Genomic DNA, 18,356 nt, shown 5'->3' on the forward strand with positions numbered 1-18,356 from the left:
ATTTTTTTTTGGGGGATAAAAAGAAAATGAAAAAGTAAATGTTAAAAGGAAAATAAATGATGTGTGCATTGGAAATTCCTGTGGACCAAAAATAGACTATTTTGGGGAATTCTAGCCTTGAATAATGACATTGAAACTCCAACTACCAAAATCCGTAGTGCAATACACTTATGACTTATTTGTCCAACCTTTAATTTCTTACACAAATACACAATCATCTTCGGAGCATCAAATCCTTCACGTAATATTTTATACAAAAAAACGAATATTATAAACAAGGGGTCCTTCCATTCCCATTCATTCCTCATAAAGTAAATACTTATTTAAAAATAATGAAGTTTGTTAAATGATGAGATAATATTTGTCTGTATATATTCAGTCTGTTGTTTGTGTATCAAGTTTCAATAGGATGGTTTAATATTAGGTGTTGGCCAACTTTTCATCGGGCTTAATGCATACTGTGCTGTAAAAGGCCTGGTGATGGAGTTGTTTAGGGCCCGAATTTAACCGGTTTAAAAGGTTTGGTTATAATGGGCCGGGTTAAAGTTAAGGAAAGTATAACATTTTCAAACCAAAGCCACCATGTGTCTGGTTAAGCGTATCAGTTAAAAAGGTGTAGCAAATACACACGCATCTAGAGGGAGATGAAGATGATGGCATTGAAGAGATTTTATACAAAAAACAAGTTTTATCAAGATCCAATAACGATATGAGTTTTGAGAAAAATCCAATCGAATGTGTAAGATGACGACAAATATTAGATAACGAAACTACAATTATTAGAGAATAATATTTTTGTGTTTTCGAAAGTTTTTTAATATATACAAGGATATTCTGAGAAAAATCGTTAAGTTTTCAATTATTTAACGGTTTATCGTTTTTGTTTTCTTTTATCCGGTTTTACCCCATAATGTGCATTCAACTTTTCAATTTTATATTTTATTTTACCTTTTATCATCGGCTTCGTAGATTTACTTAAAGTGAAACTACGGTGTCACCCAAAATACTTAATTTTTTTTCAATATTACGCCATAGTATTTATTCAAGTTGTTAAATTTCACTCGTTTTGCTTTTTTCCGGTTCACACTGGTTGTGCATTTTTTGTTGATGTCATGTCACGTTAGCGTCTTATAAAAAAATTGAAAATAATAGTGAGGAGAATACTCAAACTCGATATCTCTCGTTTGCATGCATCGTAAACCGCGGACAAAACAATATATTTATGATAACACAGCTTTAATTATATAATATATTTCTATAATCAATGCAATGTACATAATTAGGGAAAAAGTTATAGACCGTAACAATAACATAATTTTTGATCTTGTCCCTAACTTGTAATTGTATCTAATTCACCAACTTTTTTATTTTGTTTTATTATACCATTGCTCATGTTTTTTACTAGTTGTCCTTGATTTCATATACATGTGGCAGCCACATCACGGGTTAAATTTTAGTTTGATTCTTTATTTTAATTCCATCTTAAAACATATGCGCTTTTGTAAATAATAAAAACCTTTGATGGCTAAGCTACGATTTCATTTATAAACTTTTCAGGAGCAACCAATCCAAGAACCTTCGGTGGAACATGTCTAAGGACCTCTTATGTAACATAACACTACATAGAAAATGAGGGTAAATCTAAAAGGATAATACTCGATACTCAACAAGCTCGCCTAACCTATTTACAACAAAGATGTAGTAAGAAGGTCAATCGAGAAACATGTGGACCTATATTAGATGTATGGTTTATACATCTTTGGTTGTATATTATTGGTAAAGAATGGTAGCTTCTTTTTTTTTGGTTATAAATGTGAACCTTTTGTATGAAACTCCAAATACAACTATTTATAGCAACATACTGAAATGTGCTATGAGACTTGCAATGTTATAGAAAGATGAATGATTTAGAGGCGTAGTTATATGGGTGCAACAGTAGGCTTTGACTCACCCCACACAAATTTAAAGTGAAATATATATTATATATAGAATGTATACTTCTTTTGTTTAAAAGAACACTAATGTTGTGAATTTTGATATGGTCTATCCCATTCAAAACTAAAATTCATAATGAATGAAATAATTCACTTGTAATGTTATAGAAAGATGAATGATTTAGAGGCGTAGCTATATGGGTGCAACAGTAGGCTTTGACCCACCCCACACAAATTTAAAGTGAAATATATATTATATATAGAATTTATACTTCTTTTGTTTAAAAGAACACTAATGTTGTGAATTTTGATATGGTCTATCCCATTCAAAACTAAAATTCATAATGAATGAAATAATTCACTTGTTGAGATTCGTCGATTAAAGAATTAAGGCAACAATTTTTTGAATAAATCAAATTGCATTTCTATCTTCATAGTGAATTCATCATTCATCACGTTTATATATATATAAAAGATTGAATCCAAAACTTGTAATAAACATTTTGTTAATCAAATGGAATAATCCCAACTTATAAAAATATAGTAAATTATATACATTTTTTAAATTAAAGTAACGTTAAATCCAAAGAATATTTCTTGGTTTATTGATAAGACACATGCATACGTCCAAAAGATCTTGAATTCGAGCATTATTATAGGCATTCTTTTTATTTATTTTTATTAGACTGCCACGTCAACAAAAATCCCGAACTTTATAGTTTATAGACTTTTAAAACACGGCCAAAAATCTCAAACTTTATAACCCTCATGACCCATAATTAACAATTTATAATGGACTGGGTATAAATTGGGTTTTTGGTCCAGGCCCACATCTGATCAAGGGCCAATTCCTCGATCTAGGCCCACATCTGATCACCTGTACTCCTCTAGTACTAATTTAGTTTTTTTATGCCAAATAAAAAAGTATCTATGTTCGTAAGGCATATGCTTTATAGTTTTTAACGAATTTCATTTGTGATTGACAATCTTATACTTAATTCATTTTAAATTATTAATCCATTTAAATCAAATATATAAAAACAAAAAATAGAACATCACAAGGGATGTCAAAATAGAAATCATCACTTTATCTATTTACAAAGAAAACGATCAACATTTTTTGCCATCGTGTCTGATTTTGCATATAAAATCAAACTTAACAAAGTACCAAAAAACATACTTACCAAACTATACCATGTTTGATAGTGATATTTGATGACTCCTATCTCTAGGGAATCATATAAAATAAAAAAGACAAATTTTTATGTATCCTAAGAACAAAAATCAAAACGATTAACAAGAAAAAAGCTTAGGTAAACCCAACGTTAATTCAAACAATAACCATGTTCTCAGAAATCACCAACATCCATTCTGTTAGTATTTATAACCACAAGAACTCGTTTATTTTCTCTCCTTTTTTTCTCTCACCTTATTGGAGATTGCATCTATGACTTGTACCTTATGTTTCACTTCTTGCACATTAGCTGTTTTTATTATTATTAGTCTGTAGTCGTAGAACAGTAGAATCATAGAAATAGAAAGGTTTCAATGGAAGGTCAAAGTTCGAGTCAAAAGGTGGTGTTGGTTCACGATGCCTCCGGAGGTGTCAGAATGAATGCTGTTAGTTGGATTCTTGATGGATTTGAATTGAAGGATGGGGATATGTTTGTTTTTCTTTCTGTTCTTCATCAAATCCACCATCCTAGTATGTTCGTAAATTATCTGGTTTTGGGATTTTGTTAAAAAGACTAAAATACCCTTTTACAAATCTTTGTAATTGTATTTGTAGTGGGTTACAAAATCCGAGTGGATAGTTCGATGTTTGGAGGAGCAAACCAAAAGGCTATCGATGAGGAAGTTGCTAGGAAGAAGAAAGAGCACGAGGACAATTTGGAACTTGTTCAACTCTCAACACTATATGAAATGCAAAAGGTAAATCTAAGGGTAATTTGGTCCTTTTCATTAAAAGCTGTTTCTTTGAGAATTATTAAATTGTATCATATGTTTTCAGATCAATTTCAAGATCGAATTGGTGACTGGGCCTATACCCAAGAAGGCAGCCGTAGAAGCAATCAAGAAATTTGACGCAACATGGATAATTCTTGATAGGTAAATCGGTAACTTTTTTAATGTAAAATAAATCATGAATATCTGAAAAGTTAATCACATGATTTATCGTGTCAAAAAGATTCATTATTTAGAAGTGGTAACGTTTATTAGGAGAATGAAGAGAGACAGAAAGTATTTCCTAGAGAAGCTTTCATGTGGGATATCAAGAATGAAGCACAATGACGATATAATAAAAATACGAGGACCAAAGTTGTCAATGGCTCAAAGTCCGAGGATGCCTCTGTCATATGGCGATATGTTACCAGTCGACCACAAAATTTCGACTAAGCAACCACAAAACGATGAAGATTTATTCAGCATCGAATTTGATTCCTCACGTAAGTATATATTTCCAAAAGACCTAAAATATTAGTAATAAAAAATAAATAATAATTTTGTCGTATTTTTTAGAACTATAATTGATTTTTATTCAAAGAAATTAATTAAACAGATGCAAGTTCCGCGAGCACAAGAACTAGCATTAGTGACGGTTTACTAAGCATCGGGAATAATAATGACGACAAAGTACAACTATCAACTCTTCTAGAAGCATTCGGAGAAGAACAAGAACAAGAGAAGTCTCCTCAAATTGAAACACTGCCGATAGTACAAGTTGATCAGAAGAAATGTACAACTTGCAACAGCACAAGGCCAACAAGTTTGTGGAAAACTAGAAACTTCCTCTATTCAGAGCTCATCGATGCCACAAACCGATTTTCATCTGAAACTTTGATCTATCGAGGTGAAAACGAAGCCGTTTTTTATGGAACCTTGAAAGACACTAAACTCAATGTCATCGTTAAAGAACAAAAAGATGTTAGAAAATACAAGTCGGAAATGCAAGCACTTGAAAAAACAAGAAATGAGAATGTGATCATGTTGTTAGGAACTTGTTTGGAGAAAAACGTGAGACTACTTGTCTTCGAGTTCGCATGCAATGGTTCACTTGATCAACATTTGTCACGTAAGATCTTATTATTGTATAAATAACTTTCTATTTTGTCATTTTTGTGAGCTTATATATATGTAATATGGTACAATAGATCAAAGCGCTAGACCATTAACGTGGGGTGAAAGGATAAAAATTGCGATTGGTGCATCAAAAGGGTTGTGCCATTTACACGAGAATAACATAATCCATGGTGATGTAAGGCCGAAGAACATATTCTTGACACATGACTTTGAACCTCTAGTAAGTCGTTGACTTCTTGTTAAGCTATGTAACGCTAAATTGCTAATGCATTGTTGATGTGTAATGTACAACTTCTAATGCACATGGTATAAAACTCGATTTTAGATTGCAGGGTTTGGGCTAGCAAGAATGGAAAAAGAGCCACAAAATGACCACTTTATAATAGGTACATTCGGCTACGTGGCACCAGAATATACAGAAAGAGGAAAAGCCACTAGGAAAACAGATGTTTTTGCATTTGGAATCGTTTTATTGGAGCTTATTACAGGTCGAAGTCCCACAGATACGAGACTCAAAGGCCAAAATTTTCTAAATTGGGTATCTTTTATTCATATTAAATGTTATTTTTGTTGTAATATGCAACTAAAAATAGTAAGATTTGTACGTTATTCTATGTTTCAGGCTATTCCACTTGTAATGGAAAGGAAATTTTCTCATTTGATTGATCCTGGAATTGCGTATCACAACGATCAATTCATGAGTATAGTACAACTCGCAGTGAATTGTATATGCGATGATCCACATATAAGATTACCAATGGACGAGGTAAATGCATAACTGACTTGTACATAAGACTTTGGCTTAGCTATGCGAGTTGTACTCTGAAAGTTTTGTTGAATGTTTGGCTGTAGGTGGCGTTCACACTGGATTACATCAAAGGCGATGAAATCCAACGGTCAGACGAGATTGAAGAGGTTAATAATGGAAATGTGGAAACTATTACTGGTTATGGTCAAGGTCAACTCAGGACTCCTTATAAAAAAGTCAACTTTTATTTCGGTGGAATGACCCCTGTGCCCAAACAGGCGAAGCATTTTTACCAAGTTGGACAACTATAAATTTGATTTTTATTTTTCATTTTTTTGGGTATGATGATATAACTCGTGGAACCATACTTGTTGATTCGGAATAATAAGAGTGTGCATCCTTTGAAGAATAAATAAAGATGTTATATATATTGTATTGTTTTAAATTATTAATTGAATACAAAAATAAGTTGCATATACAATATCGATTAGCTCGACCGTTGGTGCATCGTAGAAAGGTTTAGGACGTGTTTGGTAAAACTAACTGGAAGCTGGTAGCTGGTAGCAGGTACCTAGAAGTTGTAGTTGTTATTTGTTAAAGGCGTGTTTGACCGAAATAATTTGAAGCTTTTGAAATGTCCAAAATTACATAAAAGGGCACTTGTTTAAATGTTAATTGTGAAACATAATAAATAAATAAAAGAATTCTTAAAATTTAGCAACTTTACGTAACTATGTTCCATTACAATAATCAAAAGTTATATTGCAACATAAAGGTTATGGTAATAAAAATGATAAAATATTTCACTATTAGCGTGCAAGATAACTCTAAAGTTTATGATAATAAAAATGATTTAAACTTACTACCTTAATTTTTCCATCCCAACATTCATTTGAACGATTTAGTTGTTATGTACTTTTGTTCCAACCTAAGCCCGTCTCCCCATTTTTTAAGGAATTCCACATATTATAGTCTTTTTTTTCATTTCATTATACATTCCACATATTATAGTCTTTTTTTTCATTTCATTGTACATGTTATTTAAAGTTTTGTAGTTGTTTAGCTTAGGAGATGTTCGGGATTGCTTTTAAACATCAAAAGTTCTTTTTGTAGAAGGATTTTTTGTAAAAAGACTTTTTGTAAAAAAAAAAAAAAAAAAAAAAAAAAAAAAAAAAGCTCTTTAAAAAGTATTTGGATTAACAAAATGATTTTTAACTTAACTTTTATATGTAAAATCACAAAAAATCAGTGACTTGTTAAAACCTTTCATTTTACTCTATACAAAAAAAACATTTTAAAAAGAACTTTTCTATTATCCAATCATATTTTAAATTTTTTTAAAAAGTTAAAAGTTAAAAGTGATTCTAAAAGCAATTCCAAACACTCCTTAATAGCAGCAGCATCTTTTTCAAAAATTCATTCAAAATATTGTCATTTAATTGGCTAACTATGTCCATATTTGGTAATATATTTTCGATATCACACAAAATCATAATAAGCTTTTCTGACTAACCAAACTTTTTTTTTTTTTTTGCATTTTCATTGGAGGCTTTTTTTTTTTTTTTTTGCATTTTCATTGTTGGAGGCCATGTATATACCTAAAGTTGAATTAAATCAACAAATATTGAAATTTATACACGTATAATGCACACCAACAACACAAAAACAAATAAAGTGTATAGAGCTATCCATGGTAAAATTTACAGAAACATATAATGCTATCCATTTTGCCTATAGAATAACAATGAATATACTTTTTTATTTGTTTATAAAATGCACATATTTTGCTTTATCACTTAGAGCTAATATGGAACATCCAACAATCTTTTAGTAACTTTTGTATCTAGAAATATTATTTATTGATGTACCATCATAAAAAAAATTAAAAAAAAAAAAAAAAAACCCTAGAAAAACAACTCTATTGTACAATAAAGAGCCTATGTGAATGTAACATGAGAAAACAACGACAAAAGTTATAGTTTTTCACGTGGTTAAAATAATAAAAGAGCGTCAAGCAAATACAAAGTCAAAGTCCAAAATATTTTGGGAATACGACTTATCAAGGTAATTAACTTTTCGGTATGTTCATATTTGGGTAACTATCTTTTTTTGTACATATGTAGGTAACAAACTTTTTGGGAGTGTTCACATATAACCATTATGACCTGTTATAGCAGGTTAAATCCTAAATGTAAACGCTTTCAACAAGTTTGTTACCTAGATGTGTACAAAAAAAATAGTTACCCAAATATGAACAAAACGAAAAGTAAAAATTAAATTACATGAATGGTCCCTGCAGTTTGGGGGAATTTGTGGTTTTGGTCTCTAAGTTATTTTTTTAAACTTAAATGGTTCCTATTGTTTATTTTTGTTGCGCGTTTGGTCTCCATATTACCTAAAAATACTATTGTGCCCTTATTAATTTATTTTTTTAATTAATTTTCTTATCTATGTTTATTTTTTACATATTTATAAAAATTAATATACCACACATATTTGTATCTCCTCGGATAATCCCTACTATTTATTTTTTAATTAATTTAAATTTTTAACTCGGATGGTCTCTACTATTTAATTTTGTTACGAACTTGGTCTCTGTCTTACCTAAAAAGACTATTGTGCCCTTATTAATTTTTTTAATTAATTTTCTTGTTTATGTACTTATGCTTTATATGTTTAAGAAAAATTAGTAAACCTCACATATATGTATCTCCTCACCATCCCATCTTTCATCATTATCAACTTCTATTTATTTTTCATCTTTAGTGATATCGACGTCTTCATCATCACTTCTTTTTTTGGTCCTTCAACTCCGTCGAAACAACACTACAACCCACTAAATATGAAGAGACAGTAGGTTATGGTGTTGGTTCTCCAGAGTTGAAGTACCAAAAAAAAAAGGACGGTGAAGACGTTGATGTTACTAAAGATGGAAAAGAAATAGAAAATAGGGAGGATCAGAGATGAGATGGTGAATGGTAAGACTCAAATTAAATTTCTCAAATGTGGTTTCAGGTTTACGGTGATAAGATACATATATGTGGGGTATATTAATTTTTTTTTATAAAAAATAAATACATAAATAAGAAAATTAATTTATAAAATTAATAAGGGAAAAATTGTATTTTTAGATAAGACAGAGACCAAACGCGTAACAAAAATAAACAGTAAGGATCATCCAAGTTAAAAAAAAAATTAATTAAAAATAAACAGTAGAGATCATCCGAGGAGATACAAATATGTGTGGTCTATTAATTTTTTTAAATATGTATAAAATAAACACATAGATAAGAAAATTAATTAAAAAAATAAATTAATAAGGGCACAATAGTATTTTTTAGGTAAGACGGGGACCAAACGCGCAACAAAAATAAATAGTAGGGACCATTTAAGTTAAAAAAATAAATTAGGGACAAAAACCACAAATTCCCCCAAACCACAGGGACCATTCATGTAATTTAATTTTTAATTTTCATTTTGTTCATATTTGGGTAACTATTTTTTTTGTACTCATCTAGGTAACAAACTTGTTGAAAGAGTTCACATCTAGGATTTAACCTGCTATAGCAGGTCATAATGGTCATATGTGAACACTTCCAAAAAGTTTGTTACCTACATATGTACAAAAAAAAGATAGTTACCCAGATATGAACATACCGAAAAGTTAATTACCTTGATAAGTCATATTCCCAAATATTTTTTCTTAAAAGAGAAACATGGTTTTTATTTTATTCCAGAGAAGTACAAAGCATGGAGAAAAATCACACAAACCAAACATATTAGGTAGTGTTAATAAATATGAAAAAAGATTAAAGAAAAAAATATTTATCTATGCAAACAGCATAGGAGGCGCGGCAGGAGGCAATTGATCTAGCAATGGCGCCAAGGGGTGGATGTTCTTAGTTGTTAGGTTTATTGAGAGCAGATCGAGAAGGAATAAGGAGTATGGTCACAATTGTTAATTGTGGGCAAATCTCGAAATTAACTGAAAACTCCAATAGATTTTTGTTGACAAAACTACAAACTTTGTCCTTGTGGTTTGTAAAAAACTTTGGATGTGGTCCAAAAAGTTTTCAACCTGCACAAAATGTCCAAAATTAAAGTTTTTCTGGGTTTTTTGACCAAAAAAAATTGAAATTACCGATTTACCCTTTTAATTTCAGTTTTGTATTTTCTTTTCTTATTTAATTTAATAATTTATGAAATAAAAGTAAAAAAACAAAAAAGATACACACCCACTCCACCCCTACCAGTACTCTCTCTCTCTCTCTCTCTCTCTATATATATATATATATATATATATATATATATATATATATATATATATATATAACCCATCTTTATCATTCTTATTATTAAAAAATTGAATATCACCATTACCATCTGAACAATATGAAGATCTGGGAACCAGATGAAGATGAAGAAATCAGGGGAAAGATGAAGATGAAGATCTTATGTTCATCTCATAGCTAATACACAAATTCCAAAATTCAGGGGATAACAATTGATTTCTTGCCTTCAAACACAAACAGGTACATACACTCCAGAAATCGAGAACCCTTTCAAATTATCTCAAAATTTCATATGTTTCTTTGATCTCTTTTCCAATAGGATCAAAAATTTCATCTGGAAGAGCAATAGATGAAAAAAAATCATAAGCACTTATCTTGTGTTACTCTATGTTTGAACAACAGGAGGGAACTCACACACATTGTGTGTCTGATAAATATATCAAAAAGACGAATTATGGGATTAAGAAAGGGCTAGCACCACTCCCGCATCACTTCTCCGCAATTGCTAACCAGATCGATTTCCTAAAATTGATCTTTGTTTGGATCGATCATTAGGAGGTTGAGCAAAGGGGATGTCGTCGGTAGAGGCAAGGAACATGAATCTGAAACTCAAACTCAAAACAAATCTTTTTAATCTGGTATATGTAAATTAGTGGAATTAGGAACTCATGAATGAAGCATAAATGTGCATGTGATAAGTCATTCCAAGATCTGGGTTTATTCCACCATTGTAGAAACTCATACAGAGGGTCGATGATGGTTTCGTTGGGCTTGTTAATAGAGAAATCATGGACATTGGGTTTCTATTTATGGCCTCAGGCGTTGTGAAGGATACGGTCGAATGTAGCTTGATCTGTGGGTGATTCTAAAATGTCGATTGGGTGGTTGAGGATGATGATTTACAGATGACGGTGGTTGTGAAGAAGATGAGATTGAGAAGATTTGAGTATTGTGTTGAGAGAAAAAGTCGTATGTGTGTGTGAGAGAAAGAGGGGAGATGGGATGTTATTTTTTATTTTTTAAAATAAAAAAGTATTAAAATACATACAAAAAATACAAAAAAGAAATTAAAATGGCAAAACTATCATTTCAGGTGTTCCAAGGACCAAAACCACAGAAAAGTTTTGATTTTGGACCTTTCATGCAAGTCGAAACCTTTTTGGATTCTATCCAAAGTTTTTTACAAACCACAAGGACCAAATTTGCAGTTTTGTCGATTTTTGTTAAATGCTTCTTCATATAGTGTTTGATTTTAGAACCTTTGGTTTAGGTTAGAAGTTAAACGCTCCTCATGCCAAACGAGATTTTTTGTTTAAAACGGAGTTTTTTATTAAACGCTGGAAGCTTCTAAACGCTTCCAAAAACTCCGCGCCAAACACGCCCTTATGTTAAGATGTTTGATTATAAAGAAAATGAGACATATAATCATTTTCTTTAAAAAGTTTGTTAAACAAGTAATAAATCTTTTTACAATTTCTTAAAATACACTTGATGCATTATTAACTATGAAATTACTACGAAATGCACTATATCTGGAATGTAACATTATAATCTTGAAGTTAAAAGTTTTGGGTTTTACTTTTAATTTTCACCGATTAGATTAACTTTCAATTAAATTAAGTGATTATAATTAAATAAAATGTCTATTTGAAAGAGCTAGAATTTAGACTTTACAAACTATGGGTTGACTTTTAAATTTGAAGTTAAAGGTATCAATTTTTACTTAACCTATTTAACAATATTTTGGACTTATAAAAACTAACATATTTAACAATATTTTGGACTTATAAATATAAGAATATTAATTTTCTATGGTTGAAATAGTAGTAAGAGAGTAAGAAGGTTATTTAGTGAGAGACCCCATTGTGACATAAAAATGTTAAAGAGAAACCAGAAGTTATCATGGCCACTCACTCTCAGTAAGCAACGACAAACAATTGATACGTCAACATAACTTGTTTACGGCCACCGTTAATAGTAGAATGAAAGAATGAGATCCCCGACGAGTCAAGTCAGTTATGCCGACCGTTATGATCTGCGGCACCGACAATTAAACGTTGAGAGAAAGAAGATCAGTTAACATCATACATATTACATTGTCTAAGTGAAACAACACAAGTCGTGATCTTAATGGAGTCACTAACTTCTACTCTTAATTTTTAAGTCTTTAATTTGATCACATGTCAAAATAAGCTATGCAAAATACTTCGGATTGATTCATTTTGAGTAAGTAACTATAACAAATCATTATACTCGAATCAAACCCCAAAATCAACTCAAAACAAACAAAATTACCAAAGGTTTTAATTAACTTTAATTTATCATTTCAAAGTCTTCCTTATGTTCATAAAAGAACATAGATGAAAACAAGAGCTATTTTTAGATATCAAATACATAAGTTATGGACAAAACAAAGAAAGGTTTAGATGATTACGACCGAACATTTACTTCAACAATAACAATCTCAAGTAAGACATGAACCATATGTAACATCCCAATTTTCAAAATAAAATTTTCATTTTAAAACTGTCATAAACACTCATTTTCGTAAAGGTACATTCAAAACAAAGCCATTTGTTCATAAATCGTGATCCATAAATCAGAGTTATAATGAAAGTATCATGGAATCTTAACTCATAAAATTATTGACGTGTGTACAGTCATGCCTTTGCATCTACACGACTAATAATGTACCTGAAAACATTAATTCACAATTGCAAATACAATGTTATTGAGTTCACCAAAGTATCACATACAACATAGATAAGATCCATAACAACAATTGGTTTGTAACAATCCCACGTCTATATCAACCTTGATTCCATAACGACTTCGAGTCTGCATCGACTCAACGATATGCTTCAACCGAACAAGTCTACATCAACCTCAAGTTTGCATTGACTCAATAGAACATGCATACATGCAAGTATCATTTAAGATTCGGTTGGTTTATCATACCATCATAGCACAACCACCGTGACATACATAACACAGTGAGAAAACTCACCTCACGGACAAAATAGAAACCACTACAACTTACGACAATAAAGGCATGCACAATGATCACCTAAACACGTATTAAAGGTCAATCCCCAACCTGTGACCTAAAACCCTAAAATTTGAGCCAATGCCAAACTTAGTCAAAAGTCAACATTCAAAGTCAGCTTAGTAGAGCGCCACGTTGTGGCAAGACCCTTTCCACGTCGTGGTCTAAAATAAATCAGTCGCGATCCTCGTGCATACCAGGTCCTATCCTACTACTTTCCATTGCGTGGTAATGATAAACCAATCATGAAACTATAGCTCACCATGCAGTGACCAGCCCCTAGCCACGCCATGCTCCACTTAGAAGATTCCATTATTTCTTAAGTCCTTAATCATTTAAGACTAATGCTTAAACTTTCTATAAAGCTTAATCATGCTAAGATGTGTCATAAAAATCCTAACTTTATGAAAGTACACACTCCATGGAAGTACTACTCCATTTTAGGTCAAATAGGTAAAAAATGTGACCTTGTTTCATTGCATGGCTCAAAAACACACTTTGCCTTTAGATCCAAAAGATGAAACACTCTCTGGATACATATGATTGATAAAGTTGTAAGCTTTGTCTGAAGCCTTTCTTTCCACTTCCACCAAAACCATAAAAGGGACCAAGATGCCTAAAATATGCTAAATCTCTGAAGTTAAACCATCAAGATAGAGACTTGAACACTTATAGAGGTCCAGGAGTTGCCCAAGATGTTGTAACTCTTCAAGAATCACATCACAAGCTCCAAGGGATGATACTCTTCCTTCAAGAATGCTACCAAAATCACACCAAAAGGCTTAGAGAAGAAAAAAAGCTAGATTTTTTAAGGACACTTTTTGGAGGGATAGAGGTTGGGGTTGAAGGAAACCCTAGTCTCGTCATTCCTTAAATATGGCTCAAGATCCGAGCCCTAGGGTTTTAGAGACCATGACGACGCCACGTCGTGGTCAAAATGGACACCATATTGTGGTAACAAGGCATTCACCAGGTCGTGGTAAGCCAATTATCGTGGACTAAGCTAAAGGACCAAATCTAACTCTTAAGCTTAGTATAAAAAACATAAGTTCATACCAGGATTTAGGTGTTACACCATAAATATCAACCTATTTTCCAGCTGATCACAAATTTACTCTAGCAATATTTCATTCATTATAATGATTCATCATGATTATCAGTACTTAGACATCCCCCTTTTATCCTTCCAAAACATGATTTAACAATTAATAATCCTAATTTAGCTCATAAGTTGAGATTACTTTATTTCAATGTGATTCCAATACAACTAGGGAATTACGATGTTTTCAATACTTCATGGATGTTGTGAATTCCTTTAAAACTTTTAAATCTTTAAATCTTTAAAACTTTCTGGTTTTAAATCACACACACACACACACATATATATATATATATATATATATATATATATATATATATATACACACACACATAACCCTTATAGTTATAATTTTTCCGCTTATCTCCAAATGTATCAAGTTAACGGCATTTGATTGTTCACTATTTGCATGTGAGAGTAGCGATTGAGATGCAAAATTCCAAACAAGATGTATAAGGTTCAAACCATGACCCACCTAAAATATTGTGAGTGTTTTGCAATTGACCTCATACGTGGTTTGTTCAGATGGTACATCTTGCTATTTTTTTTATTGTACTATATGATGCAAAATTGAATTGTTATTTTGAATTGATTATGGTTTATAAAACAATAACCAAATAAAAACACATATAACATAATATTATTATTTTTTATATTTTTTAATTATAAAAACCTGTAATATGTGTCTTTTATCTAAAATCTTATATATGTATAATTCTAAACTATAATATATATTTGCTAGTAGTTTTTTATAAATTTTACATAGTTTTCTAATATTCAAGTTATATATTTTTTAAATATCTTATCTCTTGAAAACGAAATTTCAAAAATCGATCAAACCAAATTGTAATTTGATTGGTTCGTATCATATTTAATTTATTTTTGACTATTCAGATATATGTTTTAAAAATAAAATTAATTTAAATTCATTTGATTGAATCAGATTGAATCGATCTATCAAACGAACACCCTTAATTGAAAGAGTCTCTTATTTTTAGAAGTCGTTAATATGTACTATTTTCTATTTAATTTTTTTTAATTAACTCATGTAATATACATTATTAAATATGTTTTGACAAACTTTTTAATTATATATTTTATTGAAATCTCAACAAAGTTTTTATATTTTAAGCTCAATCACAATAAAACCATGGTTTTTTTTTAACAGAAGATGTCACAAAACCTATTATTCTTTATAAAAAAAATGACAAGAAATTGAAAGTATTTTACATATCTATGATTTTAGTCGGTAATCCTAGTTTTTAACCGAAAATCGTCAAAAAAATTTCTTATATTTTGGATTAATTAACGATATGGTAAAAGACATTTTCGAAGAACATAGAACTTTATCATATTACAAAATTGCTATATTCTATTTGTGTTCTTTTACTAGTTAAGTTATTATATTCTTTCTGTTTGACAGAGGTTTTTTTTTACTATAAGACAAAAAAATATAATCATAAAATAACAAAAAAAAAAATTGATAGATGTTATTTTTTGATATATATATATATATATATATATATATATATATATATATATATATATATATATAACATTTTGTTTCGAAAAGTTTATTATTCTGGGATTTTGGATAATAAATGGATCAATTAAAGGCTTTGGGCTTTAAGAGAATGAGCTTTAGACCTTATTGGATGATGATAATGTTGGATAAGTGAATAAAGTTTTGGTTTGTGTCTTGGAGTCAAATGGTAAAATAGGAAAAATGATGTTTCAGACTTCTTTCATGAATTAAGGATTTTAGTTCGGGGTATTTTAAGTAAAAAGTAATTTGATAGGGTTGTGGGGATCGTCAATACCTTTTTGTGCATATAAAGAACGTCGAAAACAAAGAAGTTATAACCGTTTGAAGTTGGAGTGAAATTGGGTGAAAACCTATTCTCACAATGTGAGAAGTAATTCTCACGATGTGAGAGTCTCATGAGGTGAGAATATATTCTCACAACATAAGAATTGTGTAGCCCAAAGCCCACAAATTTTTTAGGGTTTTCAAGGTATTTAAAGGTAAGGATTCATGTTTTAGAGTATTTTCTTAGCCTCCATCATATTGAGAGATGGTTAGGGAGGCACAAACGAAGGGAATCAAGGAGTAGAACCAGAAGAGAGAGAAGATCGAAGGGTAGTTTGCTGCTTTTGTCAGGGATAACAGAGGATTGTTGACACAGTGTGGTAGGGTATGGATTTCGGGTACTGGGGGCGTGAGATAGATTTTGAAGGATGAGGTTTACAAGTCTCGACTTTCTATACATCTTGGTTTGACCAAGATGTATCGGGACTTGAGACTTAGCTATTGATGGCCCTGCATGAAAAAGGAGATTGCAGGAAATGTAAAGAGGTGCTTGACTTGCAGGACAGTCAAGGCCGAGCACCAGATGCCTCACGACAAGCTACAGCCCTTGGAGATCCCAATTTGGAAATGGGAGCAGATTTTTAGGGATTTCATCACAAAGGTACCCCAGAGTCCCCGTGGTTTTGATACTATTTGGGTGATTGTTGATAGATTGATAAAAAGTGCACATTTTCTTACGATTCGAGCGAGTTCATCGGCTGAGAAATTAGCAGATATATACGTTTGGGAGGTGGTCTCTCGTCATGGGGTGCCAATTTCCATCGTATCATATAGGGATGTTCGTTTTACTTCCAGATTTTGGAAGAAATTTCATGATGAGTTAGGTATGAGGTTACATTTTAGCACTGCTTATCACCCTCATACTGATGCCCAGAGTGAGTGTATGATTCAGACACTGGAGGATATGAATAGGGTTTGCATTATTGATTTTGGTGGGAGTTAGGATACCTAACTCCCTTTGGAAGAATTATCATACAACAATAGTTATAACTCTAGTTTTTGTGTACCTCCCTTCGAGCTCCTCTATGAGAGGAAGTGTCGCACCTTGATATGTTAGGGTAAGGTCGAACAAACGATCATGGGGAGAACTGAGGCGGTGCTCTAAACTACAAAGATGATTCAATAGGTTAGACAGAGAATGTCACACCCCAAAACCGAAATGGCGGAAACGTTCAGGGGTAGAGGACGTCATATGTAGTATCACAACAATTGAATAATAGTAATTAAAGCAACAACATTCTTTAGTATAAATTTAAAAGTGTTTGCATTGAGTTCAAAACATTACATGTTGTTATAGTATAATAGTATTAAAAGATAAGACGGAAAACTACTGCTCCATCTTCACGAACTCCGGATGGCTACCTGTCCTAATATATTCTTGAGAATACAAGTATTTTGAAAGCGAGTATCAACTATAAAGCTGGTGAGTGCATAAGATTTAGTTTAAGGTAAGAAACTTCTTTGACAATTGAACAAGTTTGAAAGATTGACAAGAAAACCATATGTTTCCTTAAAGTAAAGTAATACTAAAACAATTTCCTCTATAATCATTTAGTTTATACTAACTGCATCTAATCAATACAAGACGGATAGTCGGTTGTGTGATTCGGTCATACCCCCACATCCAAACAAGGAAAAGGAAAGTGAAACTGGTTTCACACAATCTCCAATCTACCTAGTCTTCATTATATATAACCTTTCGTATAAACTGAAGGATTATAGTTATAATTAAAAGTAATCTATGTTATACTGATTATGACTAAGAAATGAGTTAATATTCATTAAATTCATAGCAATACATATAGATATAATACTTGTTAGTCTTATCTATTCAGAAAGTACGAACACTAATAAGAACTAAATATAAGGAACTCAAAAGGTACATCTTTCAATGTACCTTACATATAAAAGGGGTACTCGGGCATGGTACTGTACCTTCAGTTAACATGGGTATGCGAGCATAGTACCACGACACCAATCATAGGTGGGTACGTGCGCATAGTACCAACACCCAAACATAACAAGAACATAGGTAGTAGTTTCTGTGATTGCTTAGTATATACATATAAGTTATGTACAATGAGAAACTGATAGACTGTTGACTGTGTGAACTCCGTTTTGCTTTCCTTTTCCTTGTTTGGATGTGGGGGGACGACATGATCGCACAATCAACAGTCCGCCCATTTCTGATTAATTATAACAAGTATGTACTAAGTGAATCACAGGATAGTCTTTTCAAAGAATATTTAGAGTACTATTCAGAGGAACATAACAATCGCACTATAG

At 31.4% G+C, this 18,356-nt stretch overlaps 2 protein-coding genes across 2 annotated transcripts; both read left to right on the top strand.

The window, feature by feature from the left end:
* The first annotated feature begins 3,482 nt into the window (after positions 1–3,482).
* On the top strand, positions 3,483–4,462 carry LOC145030290 (uncharacterized). Its single transcript, XM_078978681.1, has 5 exons — positions 3,483–3,639; positions 3,724–3,866; positions 3,946–4,043; positions 4,155–4,381; positions 4,455–4,462. The coding sequence occupies exons 1-5, from the start codon at positions 3,483–3,485 to the stop codon at positions 4,460–4,462; spliced, it is 633 nt and encodes a 210-aa protein (XP_078834807.1).
* An 898-nt stretch (positions 4,463–5,360) lies between these two features.
* LOC145029264 (receptor-like serine/threonine-protein kinase At1g78530) lies at positions 5,361–6,116 on the top strand. Its single transcript, XM_078977857.1, has 3 exons — positions 5,361–5,553; positions 5,638–5,781; positions 5,868–6,116. The coding sequence occupies exons 1-3, from the start codon at positions 5,365–5,367 to the stop codon at positions 6,072–6,074; spliced, it is 540 nt and encodes a 179-aa protein (XP_078833983.1). The 5' UTR covers positions 5,361–5,364; the 3' UTR covers positions 6,075–6,116.
* The last annotated feature ends 12,240 nt before the right edge of the window (positions 6,117–18,356 follow it).

This window comes from Lactuca saligna, chromosome 2, assembly GCF_052625555.1.
Source record: "Lactuca saligna cultivar CGN05327 chromosome 2, ASM5262555v1, whole genome shotgun sequence".
Taxonomy (NCBI): Eukaryota; Viridiplantae; Streptophyta; class Magnoliopsida; order Asterales; family Asteraceae; genus Lactuca; species Lactuca saligna.